The sequence below is a fragment of the Syngnathus leptorhynchus genome, chromosome 8, assembly GCF_054491065.1.
Source record: "Syngnathus leptorhynchus isolate UIUO chromosome 8, UIUO_Slep, whole genome shotgun sequence".
NCBI lineage: Eukaryota > Metazoa > Chordata > Actinopteri > Syngnathiformes > Syngnathidae > Syngnathus > Syngnathus leptorhynchus.
In genome coordinates, this window is record NC_141202.1 from 3,575,957 (window position 1) to 3,589,687 (window position 13,731).

Sequence of the window (13,731 nt, forward strand, 5' to 3'; positions counted from 1 at the left end):
GATCACAGTAAACATCTGTATCGAAGAATTCTTGTCTCTTGGTGAAAAATGTAGCACAATATGTTTCCATATTCATTATCCCATTAATATTTTTGAAAATATTTTAAAATTATGCTACTGGTCCATAAATTATTGAAAAGCTTCGGTGTGTAGCTTCGTAAATGAATTTTAAATGTAATTGGAAACCTTATATTTGCTCACAGGATAAACAAAGGCAGAAAGAAGAAAAAAAAAAAGAGTCCCACTGAATTACATTAGAGTCTTTATTTCTTTGAATATATTTGATAAAATTTGAAACCAAACATTGTAAGTAAAGATTTAACAGTTTTTGACTAGCAAACCTCAACACCATCAAAACAGGGGAACATTATTGATATATAATAAAGTGTTGTAGGATATAGGGCATGATGGCTGAGAGTTAGCCAACAAACAGACCCTTGTTACAAAATTGCTTTACAAAGTCAGCGTACAGATGTTTTGAAAAGAAAGTGCTCCTACTGAGGGTGTTGAACTGCTGTAAACTGAAGCAAAATGCTGAATGATTCTGCTCATCGCGTGATCATGTAAATTGGGTATTTTAAATTTTTATATTATCCTCTCCAACAACATTTTGGAAGACTTTCACTATTTACAATTTAAAAGTTGGCCCCATACATATGTCAAAGTGCAATCCAGTACTCCATTATCTCGACATCATTCAGTACGATTATCTAATTTAGTTCACTAGGATATTGTAGTTGAATTGGCTATTATTATTATTATTGAATCATGTGTTTATTTATTTATCGATCTTTCCACCTTGCTATCTGTCTGTCTGTCTGTGTACCCGTCTGTCTGTTTGTGTATGCCAGTCCAACAGGCAAGTGGCCGAGGATGCGTTTGCCAAACTCCGCAACCTTTATACACACACAAAAAAACTTCCCATTCAAAAACGGCATGTGGTTTACTAAGGAGTTGAGCCACGTCTATTTCCCTGACAACTGCAAGGCCGCCATCTCCAGGTAAAATAATGCAATTTGTTAATTAAAAGAAACAAACCATCATATTTTACATGGTTATTGAGACTAAAACTGTGTGCATGTATACTTCATTTTCACTTGAGAAATTCTTTCGAGGAGTTTAAGGTGGTTTCACTTTTATTTATGCATTACTTTTGCCTATGCTAAGCTAACTCTCTGTTAGCTACACTGTCATTCGGAGTCAGCTGGCTAATTGCTGGACAAGTAGCTACTCTAAGTGTTGTAACTTGACCCCAAAGGTACATGTATAGTCCCAAGTTTTAAGTGTCTGGTACATTACAATATACCTTCTTTTTTTTTTTTTTTTGCGTGAATGGCATTGTATTTTCTATGCAATCTCTAAACCTTTTTCAACAACTCTTTCTTCTGGTGTCAACACCACATTTTATTAAATTATCCATGCTGTGATGCCATTTTAGATTAGTGTCAGCAGAAAGAAATTCCAACTGAAAATAGTCCAAACACATAAGCTGCTTCCAACAATAGGGTGTAGTTTCTCAAACATGACATCCTTTTGGAATTTGTGCATTTTTTTTAAAAGCATTTTTAGTAAACCAGACTGCAAGGTAGTGGGGTCATACAATACACAACATAAATACAGTATACTATACGATATTGGCAAGCTTCGCCACCAAACATTTCTCTTAGAATGGAAAATTTGGAGTAGTTGCATTATGCCTTGAAGTGATCAATGTGAGATTTTGGATGTACAACAGTCAGTGGGCAGTATTTAGCCTGAGCAAAACACAAGCAGAACAGTCATTTTTTGTGTTTTTGTAGTTGTTGGAATTTTTTTCTTTTTTTTTTTTTTTTTTTTTTTTAGAATTACAAGAAAACACCTACAGGAGTTAGAAAAGGACATTGGCTATCACGATGAATGGGATCATCACATATTGAATTTTACACTGTGCAAGGTCAAGTCCGAATTCAAAGATGATGTCACATTCATGAATTGAAGCAACAACAGGACCACTTTGATGGTTGCATCAATGGAATGATTGAAGAAAGAGCGCCGTGGCACACACAGTACGTGGGCTACATAAGGGTTAGAATATCTATACACACACTGTACACATCCTAAGATACAATATACTGTACAAATCAACGCTAGCTGGCTTTCAGTAACTTTCTTTCTCTAAATAGTAGCTCTATCCATCATCAAAAATAAAGGTGAGATAGTTTGTCCAATGGGTGTTTACATTCCCGGCCTCACTATTCTATCATTATACACGTTGGACATGATGATAAACAGTCAGTTGATTATCCTCACCGATAGTTTGGGAACATGACCGCCATCGCCTCTGCCAACAACCCAACACCCACCGGATGCTTCATCAAAGTGCTGCTGCTCAGAAAGTACACAAAAACAAGTGATCATCCACATACCGTCTCAGACACACACACATGCGTACGGACACACATACCCTTCCTGAGAATGAACTGTAGAATTTTGGCTCTATTCTTAAAAGGAAATGAAATAGCAAAAAGACGAACGCCGCAGTGGCGCTGATGTAGCAGGTGTGTACTTGAAGACAAGAGCTTCATTGAGGAAAAAAGGTTTTTATTCTACTGCCCCTCCTGTTTTTTTTTTTCAACCAGGACAACCTGATCAGGTTATGTCCCTAACAATATGATCACCTGACTCATCAATCTCCATCGGCTCTACTGAGCACTCTCTAGCCTTCAGCTAAGTAGCTTAACAGAGGATATTGTGCTTTAGCATCGCCACGATTATTACTCATACGGCTCTTTTCCGAGACAGAAACAGTTTGCCATCGGAAGACGAACATTTTGTTCGTAGAGCAACTCAGAATTTGGCCTAGAATTTCAAAGATGAAATTATCCAAACATTGAACAATTCAGAACCTGGATTAAAAAAAATGGATGAAATGAGAGGAGGTACTCTTTTGTTTTTAAGTACAATTTTAAATAATGTGTTATTTGTTGTGCAGGACCCAATGTACCTGATAAGCCCACAGAGCAGTATGCCTTATTTCCACTGCACAGTACTTACTTGGCGCATGAGGTGGAGATTCTGATGGTCACTCATTTGCTGACTAGTTTAGAAGAATACATGGATAGAACACACAAACGAATGCTAAAGTTAGCCTACCCTGTTGCAGAACCTTAGCTCCATCCTCAACAAAGAATTTTTCCAGATACCTCCGCAGTTACGTCACCATGACTATCTTGATATTGTCCGTCGTGTCTTCCCTTCCAAGAACCAAAAACCAACAGTGCTGAAGTCGGAAAAGTAAATCTGAGTTGAGTAAATACTATGCAGTGGAACTGCGGAATTAGATGCCCAGGGTAACCAGCCTGCAAAGGGAGTTGGAAGCTGATAGCGAGCAAGAGGATCACTTACTAGCTGTGGTGCCACAAACTGGATTTCCCTCAGGAAACCCAAACAGCTAAGAGGGAGAGTGAATTTGATCAGGCTTCTGCTTGCCTCCAAATGTACGTAGGTTGAGGTTTCTTCTTGTCTGCTGGATGCGTAATAAGGCAATTGTTTACTGCTGGATTGCCAGCTTCTGGTCATATTGCAGTTTAGATCTATACAGTTTCAGAAATGCCAGTTCAATGCGAGTCCATTTATGACAATCAAGCAACACTCTACCCTAGTTTACCCAACGGACTAATGGACACCAAGGTGTGCTCCCAAATTGTAAAAATGTCAATGGTTGAAGTATGTACCACCCTATTTACAAGCTATAGTACTCCTAAAGTTATTTTTTTTTTTTCAGAGAGTCCATTGATGCTATGAATATATTGGTGGTATTTTGATTGTTTTTGTAAAAATGCCCAGAAAAAAAAAAAAGATCTTGAGGCCATCTGCTTTCTTTCGACTTCAACTCCTACAGGAATGTGTGATAGTGTGACTGCTGTCACACACATATTGCAAACCCGTCTGTATCAAATTGTCGAGCATTGTACTAATTGAAGGTGCAGCAAACGACATATCCGTGACTTCATAAGTCAGTATTGAGGACATTCATACCTGACCCCTGTGCACTTTGAGTGCCTTACTGTTGACAAACACACAAAACATACACACACTCGGTGACAGCACATACACTCCGTGGTATGAAAGACTGAATGAGAACTGAAAAATAAACACATGTGTGAGGTGACAAAGATCTCTGCAATGATTATTGCCAAATCAATATCATGAAATCGTACAATGGTTGATCTTTGACTCCTAAACGCGCTACCACACATCACGTCACGCCATCTCAAGAAATAACCCAGATGGCTCGCCTTTTACACATGAATCTAGGTTCTGTGCTTGTTCACGTTTTAGTCCGGAACGCGATAGTCCTGGGGACGATGTGACAACGGAGATCCAGCTCATGATCAATGACACACTTTTAAGGTATATCTTCCCCAACATTCACACTGCACTCATTTTTGCTTACAGCTTGATTGCACTGATTGTAGTGTGCGTGACCACACACTGTACTCAAAGGTGTCTGAACCTATGGCAGAAATAAAAATAGTGATACTGTGTAAATAGACTCTGCTAAGTTATAGTAGTCTGAACAAAGAGAACACAGAGTAAATAAACACAGTACAAACAACATTTCTCATAAGCTCCCTCCCATAGTCTATAGTTTGATCAAGCATTTTTCTCTGCCACTGCTGGAGTGGCCCTCTATGCTGATTTTCACCTCCTGTGAGATGATGGAGGGTTTGAGTAGAGTCAACGGAGGCTCCTCGTCTACCCTTTCAGTCTGTTCCCTCTCCGGAGCGGACCATCGTCTCTTGCGAACAGTGGTTCTGTCTGGATCTCTGGACTGTATTTTGCAGAGCGTGGGCATATCTATTTTCTCTGATCCCTGTCTTTTACCAGCACTTGCAGAGATTGCCAACACAGATTCTCCTCCACAGATCCCCTCCGCTGATCCTGGATTTAGTTGCATTTCGCTTGGTAACTGCCGTCCTGACACGGATCCAGCTATCCTCTCGGCACCAGAAGCCTTCATAACGATACCGCTGTTAATTCCTGTAATGTTTGGCCTGGGACTGTTGCTGACAGCTGCGCCTGTGTTGTTGCTAGGGTCAGACAGTCTTGTGGTTTTCAGCCGAGCCCCCAAAGACTGGCTGTCTGTTAGCGAACCATTCCTTAGACCCCGAAGAGTCAATGACACGCAAACATCACCTACGCACAGCTTAGCGCAGGACAGCTCAAAGAGCTGCGTGGTCCGGTCGGGACAGCATGAGGACCACCCTTGTCCGAATACAAAAAAAGGGTATTCCACCAGCACCTCCACACACACCTGCAGAAACACACAAGAGTTGCGAAATGTTAATGTTGTGCGGTGATTATCTACAAGGGACAGTAGTGAGACACCATGGAAGAAAAATGTTTCTCCCACCTGGGCCTTCAGCTCCCCCACAGAAAACTGTATGACCACAGCATTAGGACTCTGGCCACTATCGATTCGCTCAACGGTGCTTGAGTCAATCTTCAGCTCGCTGCTGATCTCTGCACTCTGGATGAAGTCCTCTGTTTTGAGGTCCTCCACACGCTTCAGCTCCCCATCAGCAAGTTGAATGATTGAGCCTCGCATAAAGAAAGGCGGGAGAGCCACAGGGGAGGAGGGAGAGGACATGTTGGGTGAAGCTTGGATGGAAGCAGGGACTGGAGCATGTACTGGATGAGTAACTGGAGGCGGGACTGGGGAGGGAGCTGCTGCCACTGCTGCAGGGACCGGGGCTGGGAGAGCAGGAGCCGGGCCGATCAAGGAAGGAACATGATTTCCATCGTTGCCTAAAGACTCACATTTGGACAGGGCGGTGGCAAGATAGGCATGAGGCATGGCGGTGGATATTTGAGGCGTTGTGGTCGCGGTCAGCGAGCTGACAGCGCGGCTGGTCTCCATTTCTGTGCCGTTATTTGCACTGCTGACTGGAATAAGCAAGGACTGACCACTGGGAATGACCAGGTGCTGCGGCAGTGCCGCGTGGTAGCTGACCGCATGCTGGTTGCCACTGGTAATATAGCCAATGATGGGGGCTTGTGTGGAAGAATAAAGACTTGCTGGCAGCTCCTCGGGGGCTAGAGTCGTCTGAATGACCGTATGGGGTGTGACAGACCTCATCACCTCTGATGACGAGAGGGAAGAGTAGGAGGAAGATCTCGATATAGGTTTCCCTAAACAGATGCCTCCCTTTTCAGTCTGAACTAAGGAAATCTTATTCGAGCCATGCTCCTGATCAGTGCTATGATTAGGCTGGGCCACAAGTACTAAGGAGGTCTGAAGGCCTGTTTGGTTCTGGCCATAGTCTGCGGGCACAAGGATGTGTCTTGCCTCATAGCTCTGAACCTGCTGATGATTTGCTGGTTGGGTGGGAGCTTTCATCTGTTTGACTACTTCTAATTCACCGTTCAGCATACCCTTAGCGTGCACCTCTGGTTTCTTTCCACCACAACCGTCTGCATACTGAACAACCAGCTGGGAGGGTGCGAGAGTGAGCGTTTGAGGGAGGACAGCATGATGAGGCTGGAGCTGGAGGTGAGCTCCAGGTGTCGAGACAGTGGCTCCACTGACGGTCAAAGGTGTTCTGCTATCAAGATGGATGTACTGGCTGGTGACTTGTGGAGAGCTTGGAAGGGAGACGGGAGTGAGCTCTGTGGGAGAGAGGCCGATTTGGAACTGCTGTTCCCCTTTGGTGCCAGGCGAGATCAGGGCAGTAGTGTAACCATCCAGGTGAGAGCGCTGTCCCATCGGGCTGGTGTTGGCCGGAACGACGTGAGAAGAGATGTAACCGGCGTAGGGCCCGGAACTTATGAACTGAACATTGGGTCCGAGCTGAGCAAACTGGATGGTTCCTGTGGGCTGAGGAATGGCTGTGGAATAAACTGCAGGTAGCGAGGCCAGCGGCACTGCTGAAAGAGTCGTCGCTGAAGTCGGAATCGTGGGAGGGGAAGAGGACGAAGTAGACGGGATGGGACATCTCGGGCTCTCTGAGTCTCTGGACCTGCAGCGTTCACTGGCTACACTTGCCAGCCATGCTAGGTTCTCAGTGTGTGGAGCGGGATTTTGATGGACCACTGGAGGAGTTGACGTCGCCACTGCCACTGGCCTTTGCTCCAGCGCCAGGATTTCTCGCTTTTTAGGCGGCAGGCATCCATTACTTCGCTCCTGATTGGATTTCATTGTGCCAGATTGGTTTTAAGTGTCTCTTGTTAGCGCTTCTATTGTCTCCTGCTCACTCTCAGTGTTTATGTCTTCTCTTTGCCAGGGTGCAATGGCTCTGCTAGTGCTCACTAGCATACAGCTCCAGGTCTCAATCCACACAAGGGACAGCTCATAAAATGAGCTCCATAAACTTCATGTGGAATCATCTCTAATGGATCCACTTCTTCCACAATGTTGGCTGGAATCTGATGACTGAGAAAGAAAACACAATGGGTAAGTACATACATCAATTTTTACTCTGACTAGTTTTCAATCTTTCCACTAGCCATGCAAGGAAAGATCCAGCCTTTGAAGCTGGGGAACAAAATGTGCAACTAAATCTTTATTTGCAACAGCTTTCGAGTCTTTGTCTATTGGCTTCATACCATCAGTATTGTATAGAAACATCCTGGTTATGCAACACTTGTTGCTTTGCTTTTCTATTGAAAACAGCCCTTTGAAGACATATGTGACAGTTATTCCCATCATGTGGTTCTCAAGTGGTTCTTACAGCGGAGTGTCACTACTTAAAAAGGCAGTCATAATAGTGATCCACTTGAAAAATGTGGTTGCTTTCATGTTTGTAAGACTGTTTCTGCCTGTTTTAGCCACTAGGTGGTATAAACACAACTCGTGTACTAAAACTATCCTACCAGACTGGTGGTTTCATTCCGGAGTATGTTATTCTTTGCATATTTTGTTGACGGGACTGTTTACGCATTCATTCAGAAATTTATGCAAGACTATAAATTGCAACCATCTCAGCATTTTCCATGAGGGAAAACCGTGAAATGATATTTTTATCTCATCTATGATTGGGAGATTGGAGTTTCCTGGGCAACACGCTCATGTCCAGTGCATGTGCATTGCTGTTAGCTCACATTACAGGAGAACAGTAAAGAGTGGTACATTGCTTTTTTTTATTTTTTATATAAACTCTCCAAGGCCTTGAGTTGCAGTCAGGGCTAATGTAAATATAAACAATTAATTCCAGGCAGACTTCATCGACCGGAACATTACACAGATGGAACAAAACTAGCTGACATTTAATTGAGGTACATTCTGTAAGATGTAACAATTTTTATTACCGTTGGGTTTTGCTGCAGAGTTGTAATCCTAAAAGTCAACTAAAATAATGTATGTATCTTTGTCAACAAGCCCATTGTCAATATTTGACTGTAGGCATAAATCGACATATTTTATAGCTGCATAGCTATGCATACGGTTAGCACGCACGCACGAGTCGACCTTGTTAGATTTGTTTACTATGCAGCCTCAAACTCTGAAACAACCTCACGCTCACCACTATTGTCAAATACAATGTCAGGAAACACTGCTCAACCTCTGATTTGTTAGAATTTGGAAAAACATTTTAGATGTGAAATAATAAAAATCAACATTACCCGAATTATCACTTGTAATGATGTAATGTAAAAATGTAAAAAGAAGTGAACCCTAAAAAAGCCCCGCCAAAAAAAAAGCCAAGTTGAAAACGCATCAAGAGACAGACACACGTGATGCATTAGCATGACGGGAGACAACATTTTAGAAGCAGATTTTCATCCAAATTCCCATTGGATAACTTTCCACTTGTTCAATGTGCTTTCCTAGATGTTCTGTTCTTTTATGCAGGCTTATTTTTGGGTCAATGACCAAGACACGGCTAAATTGCAAGACAAGCTCGAGGCACCGCAGAGATTGAGACTATGACACACACACACAATTCCTGCATAGCATTACTCTGGAATGAGCTTTTTTTTTAATATATTTATATACTACATAGGAGGTTTGCCACACTAAGCAAACACAAGTGGCCTATATAAAATATAGAGTCATCAGAAATGGACCTTGGTCAGTTTCTGTTTGGATTAGCTTATTCCAAGATAAAACAAGATTGCAGCTTGTCAAGAAAGCAGCAAAAAAAATCAAAAAAAAAAAATCTTCGCACTGTATGTGATCAAAAAGCCTCATACAGCCACAAGAGGTAACAAAGGAGGGGTGTAGACAACGAGTGAGGGGGAGGATAGCAAAAAATGGCAACGTAGGATGTGGATGGCAGCAAGGCAGGGAGAGGATTGGGAATGAGGAACGGGGTGAGAAAGACAGCGCGGCTCCTCCTGACCCACATTGAGCAGTGCCTGCAGCATCAGCCCCCGCCTTGCGATGTCACCACACACACTCACTCACTCACGCTAGACGGCGTGCAGCATCACTCTGTGGCAACAAGCCCACCTCAGCAACACCTGGAATGACATCATCTCAGCACAAAAGGCGAAAGACGACCCAAGTCTTTTTACCCGCTGCGCACATGGTCAGGCATTAACATCATCGCTTGATCTTCCCGCCTATTATTAGATCAGTGACTAGCAAACGCAACCCCCTGTGCTACAGAGAACAAAGGCGCGCTTTCAAGACACAAATGTCACGGCGAGTCAAGACGCCGTGGACACTCCGGATCCAGCCCTGGACTGTCCCCTCTGCGAAGTATTACATCAGATAAGGAGGGGCGGAGGGGGACACATGTTTATATGATGAGTGAGAATCCCAGAGAAAAAAAAAATCTACACACACGGCACGCTATGTGCGTGAGGCTGTTGTGTCTCCAGGTGAAAGGCAAATACATGTCTTATCTTACGCAGCAGTACCCCCCCCCCCAACCCTTTCCTGCGCTCGCATTGATCCTCAACTTCATAGCAATAACATCTCTCTGCAGCAGGAAGACGCAAGGAAGGAGTGATTACGTACCTAGAGTGTCCCGGCTACAATTACAAAGCCCCCCCCCCAATAAAAAAAAAGACGGCACAAATAAAATGACCCTGGACTGACATTCATGTCAGTAAGGCTTTTCTTCATATCTCACCTGCTAGAACCAGACATGGATTCACAGCCCTGTGCAGCAGTGGCTATATTTAGAAAACAAAAACATCATCATCACCATCATCAATTTGAGCTTATGCATGAAACAGCGGGGGGGGAATTACCGAGAAGGGCACGCATGTGGGATTCTCTGCGCAAAAATAGATCTCCGTCTTCATCGCAGCAAGGCAGATTGATACAATACAGTCTGGGGGGGTTTATCCAAAAGAGACATTTTATTGTCGTCGTCCCCCCCCCCCCCCTTTTTCTCAGTGTAAAACAAACGCGTGCGTGTCCCTTTAAGAGGCGGGCCGAGCCGTGTGCTTGACTACAGCCAAAGAACAGGCACTGGGGCTGAGGGCTCAGGCTGTTTATCTCCACAATGACTCCAGAGTTCTGCATCAGTGCCGGACATACACAGATCATACACTGGGGGGGGCATGCTGACAATGCAAGCCGCCTCCCCTCTCAGAGCAGTCACCTCAACATCTGAACGAATTTCAACATCTCCAGCCTTTTCTTTCGTAGCATGACAGCGTATAGTAGCAGGACAGCAAATACTACGATGCCACAAATCAAAACGCTTAGAGACAAGCCTCCTCCTCCCACCGCCCCCCCTCTTCCCTCCTCACCCTTCTGCTGGTTCAAGTACTAAGAATAGCTCACCAGTTCTTCCACAGCCACCGCTTGCAGAACATGTGCACCGATTCCTCCTCTGAAATCCCGGAGACGTCCTTTGTGCAGTAGCGAAGACCCTGTTGCCCCTCCGTCGCCCCTGCAATCGGCCTGATGGCAGAGGAGGTCTCCCCCCTCCGCCGGCCCCCCCCTTTCCTGTGCAAAAAGCCCACGCCAGGTCTTGCGTGCGAGGCTTCTCCAACGTGTGTTATGCAAGGCCACCAGACCGCCAGCTCACTCTCTTTGCCTGGCTGCCTCTCTCCCTCTCCCTCCTCTTTCTCCCTGCCTCTCTCCCTCAGTACTCCAACTGACATGGCTCCTCCCCCTCCGCCAGCCCCATCAGCCATCAGGTATTCATTCAAAAAAAAAAAAAAAAAACACACACACACACTACTTGGCTCCGAGCCCAGACTACGCTCACACAGGGAGGGAGGGTGGCAGCGAGCAACAGACGGAGAGGGACGAAGGAGGGAGGCGAACTTGGAGCAGGGTTTGCATAGACAGACATGGATGTGCATGAAGATAAAGAACTATTCACATGGGCATTTTCAGGCAAAGAGACTGGCGCAGATACACGTTCGTAAAAACTGACAGAGGATTAAATTGTGGAGTGTGATAGCAAAGCCCCTGTAATGCTCTGCCCTTGTTCATTTTCATATGCATTGCCCCCCCCCCCCAGAGGCAAATCTCCATCTAATCTGCACTGCGATGATTGAGCTGCTCTTCAGATGGAAAATGACTCAGAGTAACCAACAACCAGTCCTGCGCTGTCTTTTGCCCCCGGAGATATTTTACCACCCACACCCAGCTACTTGACTTGGCTCTCTTCGGACCTCTTTCCCCTGCTAGGCACAGGGCAGAGAGAGACAGAGAGAGAGAGAGAGACAGAGAGAGAGAGAGAGAGAGAGAGAGAGAGAGAGAGAGAGAGAGAGAGAGAGAGAGAGAGAGAGAGAGAGAGAGAGAGAGAGAGAGAGAGAGCCAGGCTGCAGACAGGGACTCTAGTGCCAAGACAGACTGCTATCTGCTCCTCTGCAGGCGCCACATGCAGGGTGGCCCCTTCCAATTGACAACACGCTGGAGGGTGCAAGGGGGACAATCCAACAAAATCGTACACTTCGAAGAGAGGACTAATAAATACCCTGAGAGGTCCTTTGGCGGAATGCAAATAGTTCCAATGGTGTCTTTGAATGAGCCTGGACAGAAGGTGGTAAAGATACATTGCATAATAGTTTGGGATTTTTTTTATTATAGTTTGTTTTATTTATTTTTTGGTGATTATTTTATTTTTAATTTCGTTAGTTTTAATTAGTTTTTAGAACAGGTTTGTTATTTTTTTAATTTATTTAGTTTTTATTCATTTTTTTATTTTTCAAATGCTTTGCTTTTGTTTTTATTGGTTTTAATATTAACTTTAGTTTTTTTAAATTCATGGAATATTTTACAAATACAACATAAAAGGTAATAATATTGTGTCATGATTTATAGTAATACCAAAATAAAATATTGACATTTTCATTTTCAATTGCAATTTAAAATGAATCCAAAAGCTCGTGAATGATTTTAACTAACAAAGACTAAAATGAAGGACCTTTTCTCTAGTAACTTGTCGTTACTTTTCGAAATGCAAATGTAGTTTCGGATAGTTTAGCATCTCAACACATGCACAGAGATTTGGAGTATTCCTTCCTCATTAAACAGTCGAATCAGTCAAGCGAGCTAAAACAAGCTTTCAAGTGGGAATTCTAGCAATGAAAGCCACGATGCATAAAAGTTGCGCTGCGCTGAACGAGGATACAAGTGCCGAACCTCGTAATTTCTTCAACACAACTCCGTGCCCTACTTCCACCATTGCTATGCAACTGCAGTCTATGCTACGATAACCACAAACTTAAGCTGTTCTTTAAAAATAAGCATCGCATCTCTTTAAGAAGTCACTTTCCTGCTGAATGTTAACAATCCTCCATTATTCAACACCCACATACATTATCTCTATACCCGACACTTTAACAAAACAAATATACTCAAACCAAAAGTTACCTTGAAAAAGGTGTGGGCGTCCACAATGAATGGAAGCCCAAGTATCTTCTCTCGCCTCTGGCTTCTATGTTCCTTCACAGCAGCGATGCTGTGAGATCCTCCTATAAGTGTGGCAGACATGTCCAGACATGTTTTTACTGATCCACACATGAGCAGTAGAAAAAAAAAAACATCATGCAAACAGACATGAATGGATCCCGAGCTGATTTAATGAGGGATATGTTCTCATGACGAATATTCAGCAGGTCAGCAAACTCTAGGTGGGTGTAAATGAGGCTTCCGACTTCACTTGTCGCGTTACGGCGTAACGCCGAGGCAAAATGTCAGCAAAGGGCCTGCTGACTCGGGAGCTCATTCCCACAACTATTAACTGGGGTGTGTTGAGATTTGTTGCACAATATGACGTAAGCGCCCGCTTCAATTGAGTTTGTTTACTTTCAGAACACTGGACTCAATGACGTTATTAAAGTGGAAAGAGAATGTTTTGTTGTGTTAGTGGGTAGCATATCTGTCTCACAGTTCTGAGATTCTGGGTTTGAATCTTTGGTCCACCTCAATTGTGATTAAAATTGAATAGACGGGGATCGTTGATATTATTCGTGAGTTTCTTTGCAGACAACCTTTTTTTTTTCAAGGACGGTAGATATAGAAATGAAGAAAAAGAGCGGAATTTGTTGTGAATAGGACATGACACGGTGAGGCCACACATTCCTGAAATAATTCCTCAAAGGCAACAGCAAAAAACTACATTGATTTTCAAAACATGTACGTTGAGGGTTTTTTTTTTCGAAGAATTAATTCTTCGAGCTGAGTTGCGACTATTTGAGACTCTTTTGAGGGAGAAAAAGAAATTATATGACTCAGAATAAATCATCTACTTTGCCTCTGCATATCAGACATGTAACATGATAGTTTGAATTTTAACCGTGTCTTTCCTGGAAATGAAGAACTGTAAAAACCAA

The 13,731-nt window shown here is 43.6% G+C and overlaps 2 protein-coding genes across 3 annotated transcripts in view; one reads left to right on the top strand and one right to left on the bottom strand.

Moving 5' to 3' along the window:
* The window catches only part of itga8 (integrin, alpha 8), a 33,608-nt gene extending 29,384 nt beyond the window's left edge, over positions 1 to 4,224 (top strand). Inside the window, exons 31-32 of the mRNA XM_085918322.1 lie at positions 852 to 1,001; positions 1,843 to 4,224. The gene's annotated coding sequence lies outside the window, so the exon portion shown is untranslated. The remainder of the gene's footprint in view (positions 1 to 851; positions 1,002 to 1,842) is intronic.
* Positions 4,225 to 4,367: 143 nt separating this feature from the next.
* Positions 4,368 to 10,965, bottom strand: LOC147051958 (ataxin-1-like). 2 transcript variants are annotated; one of them, XM_085918323.1, is made up of 3 exons: positions 10,724 to 10,965; positions 5,396 to 7,414; positions 4,368 to 5,296 (listed from the first exon to the last, which is right to left on the bottom strand). In XM_085918323.1, exons 2-3 carry the CDS (start codon positions 7,178 to 7,180, stop codon positions 4,625 to 4,627), a joined length of 2,457 nt encoding a protein of 818 aa, XP_085774449.1. In that variant the 5' UTR covers positions 7,181 to 7,414; positions 10,724 to 10,965; the 3' UTR covers positions 4,368 to 4,624. The 2 variants fall into 2 exon arrangements, with proteins under 2 accessions (XP_085774449.1, XP_085774450.1); XM_085918324.1 differs by lacking the exon at positions 10,724 to 10,965 and having other exon boundaries at positions 5,396 to 9,847.
* Between the last annotated feature and the right edge of the window lie 2,766 nt (positions 10,966 to 13,731).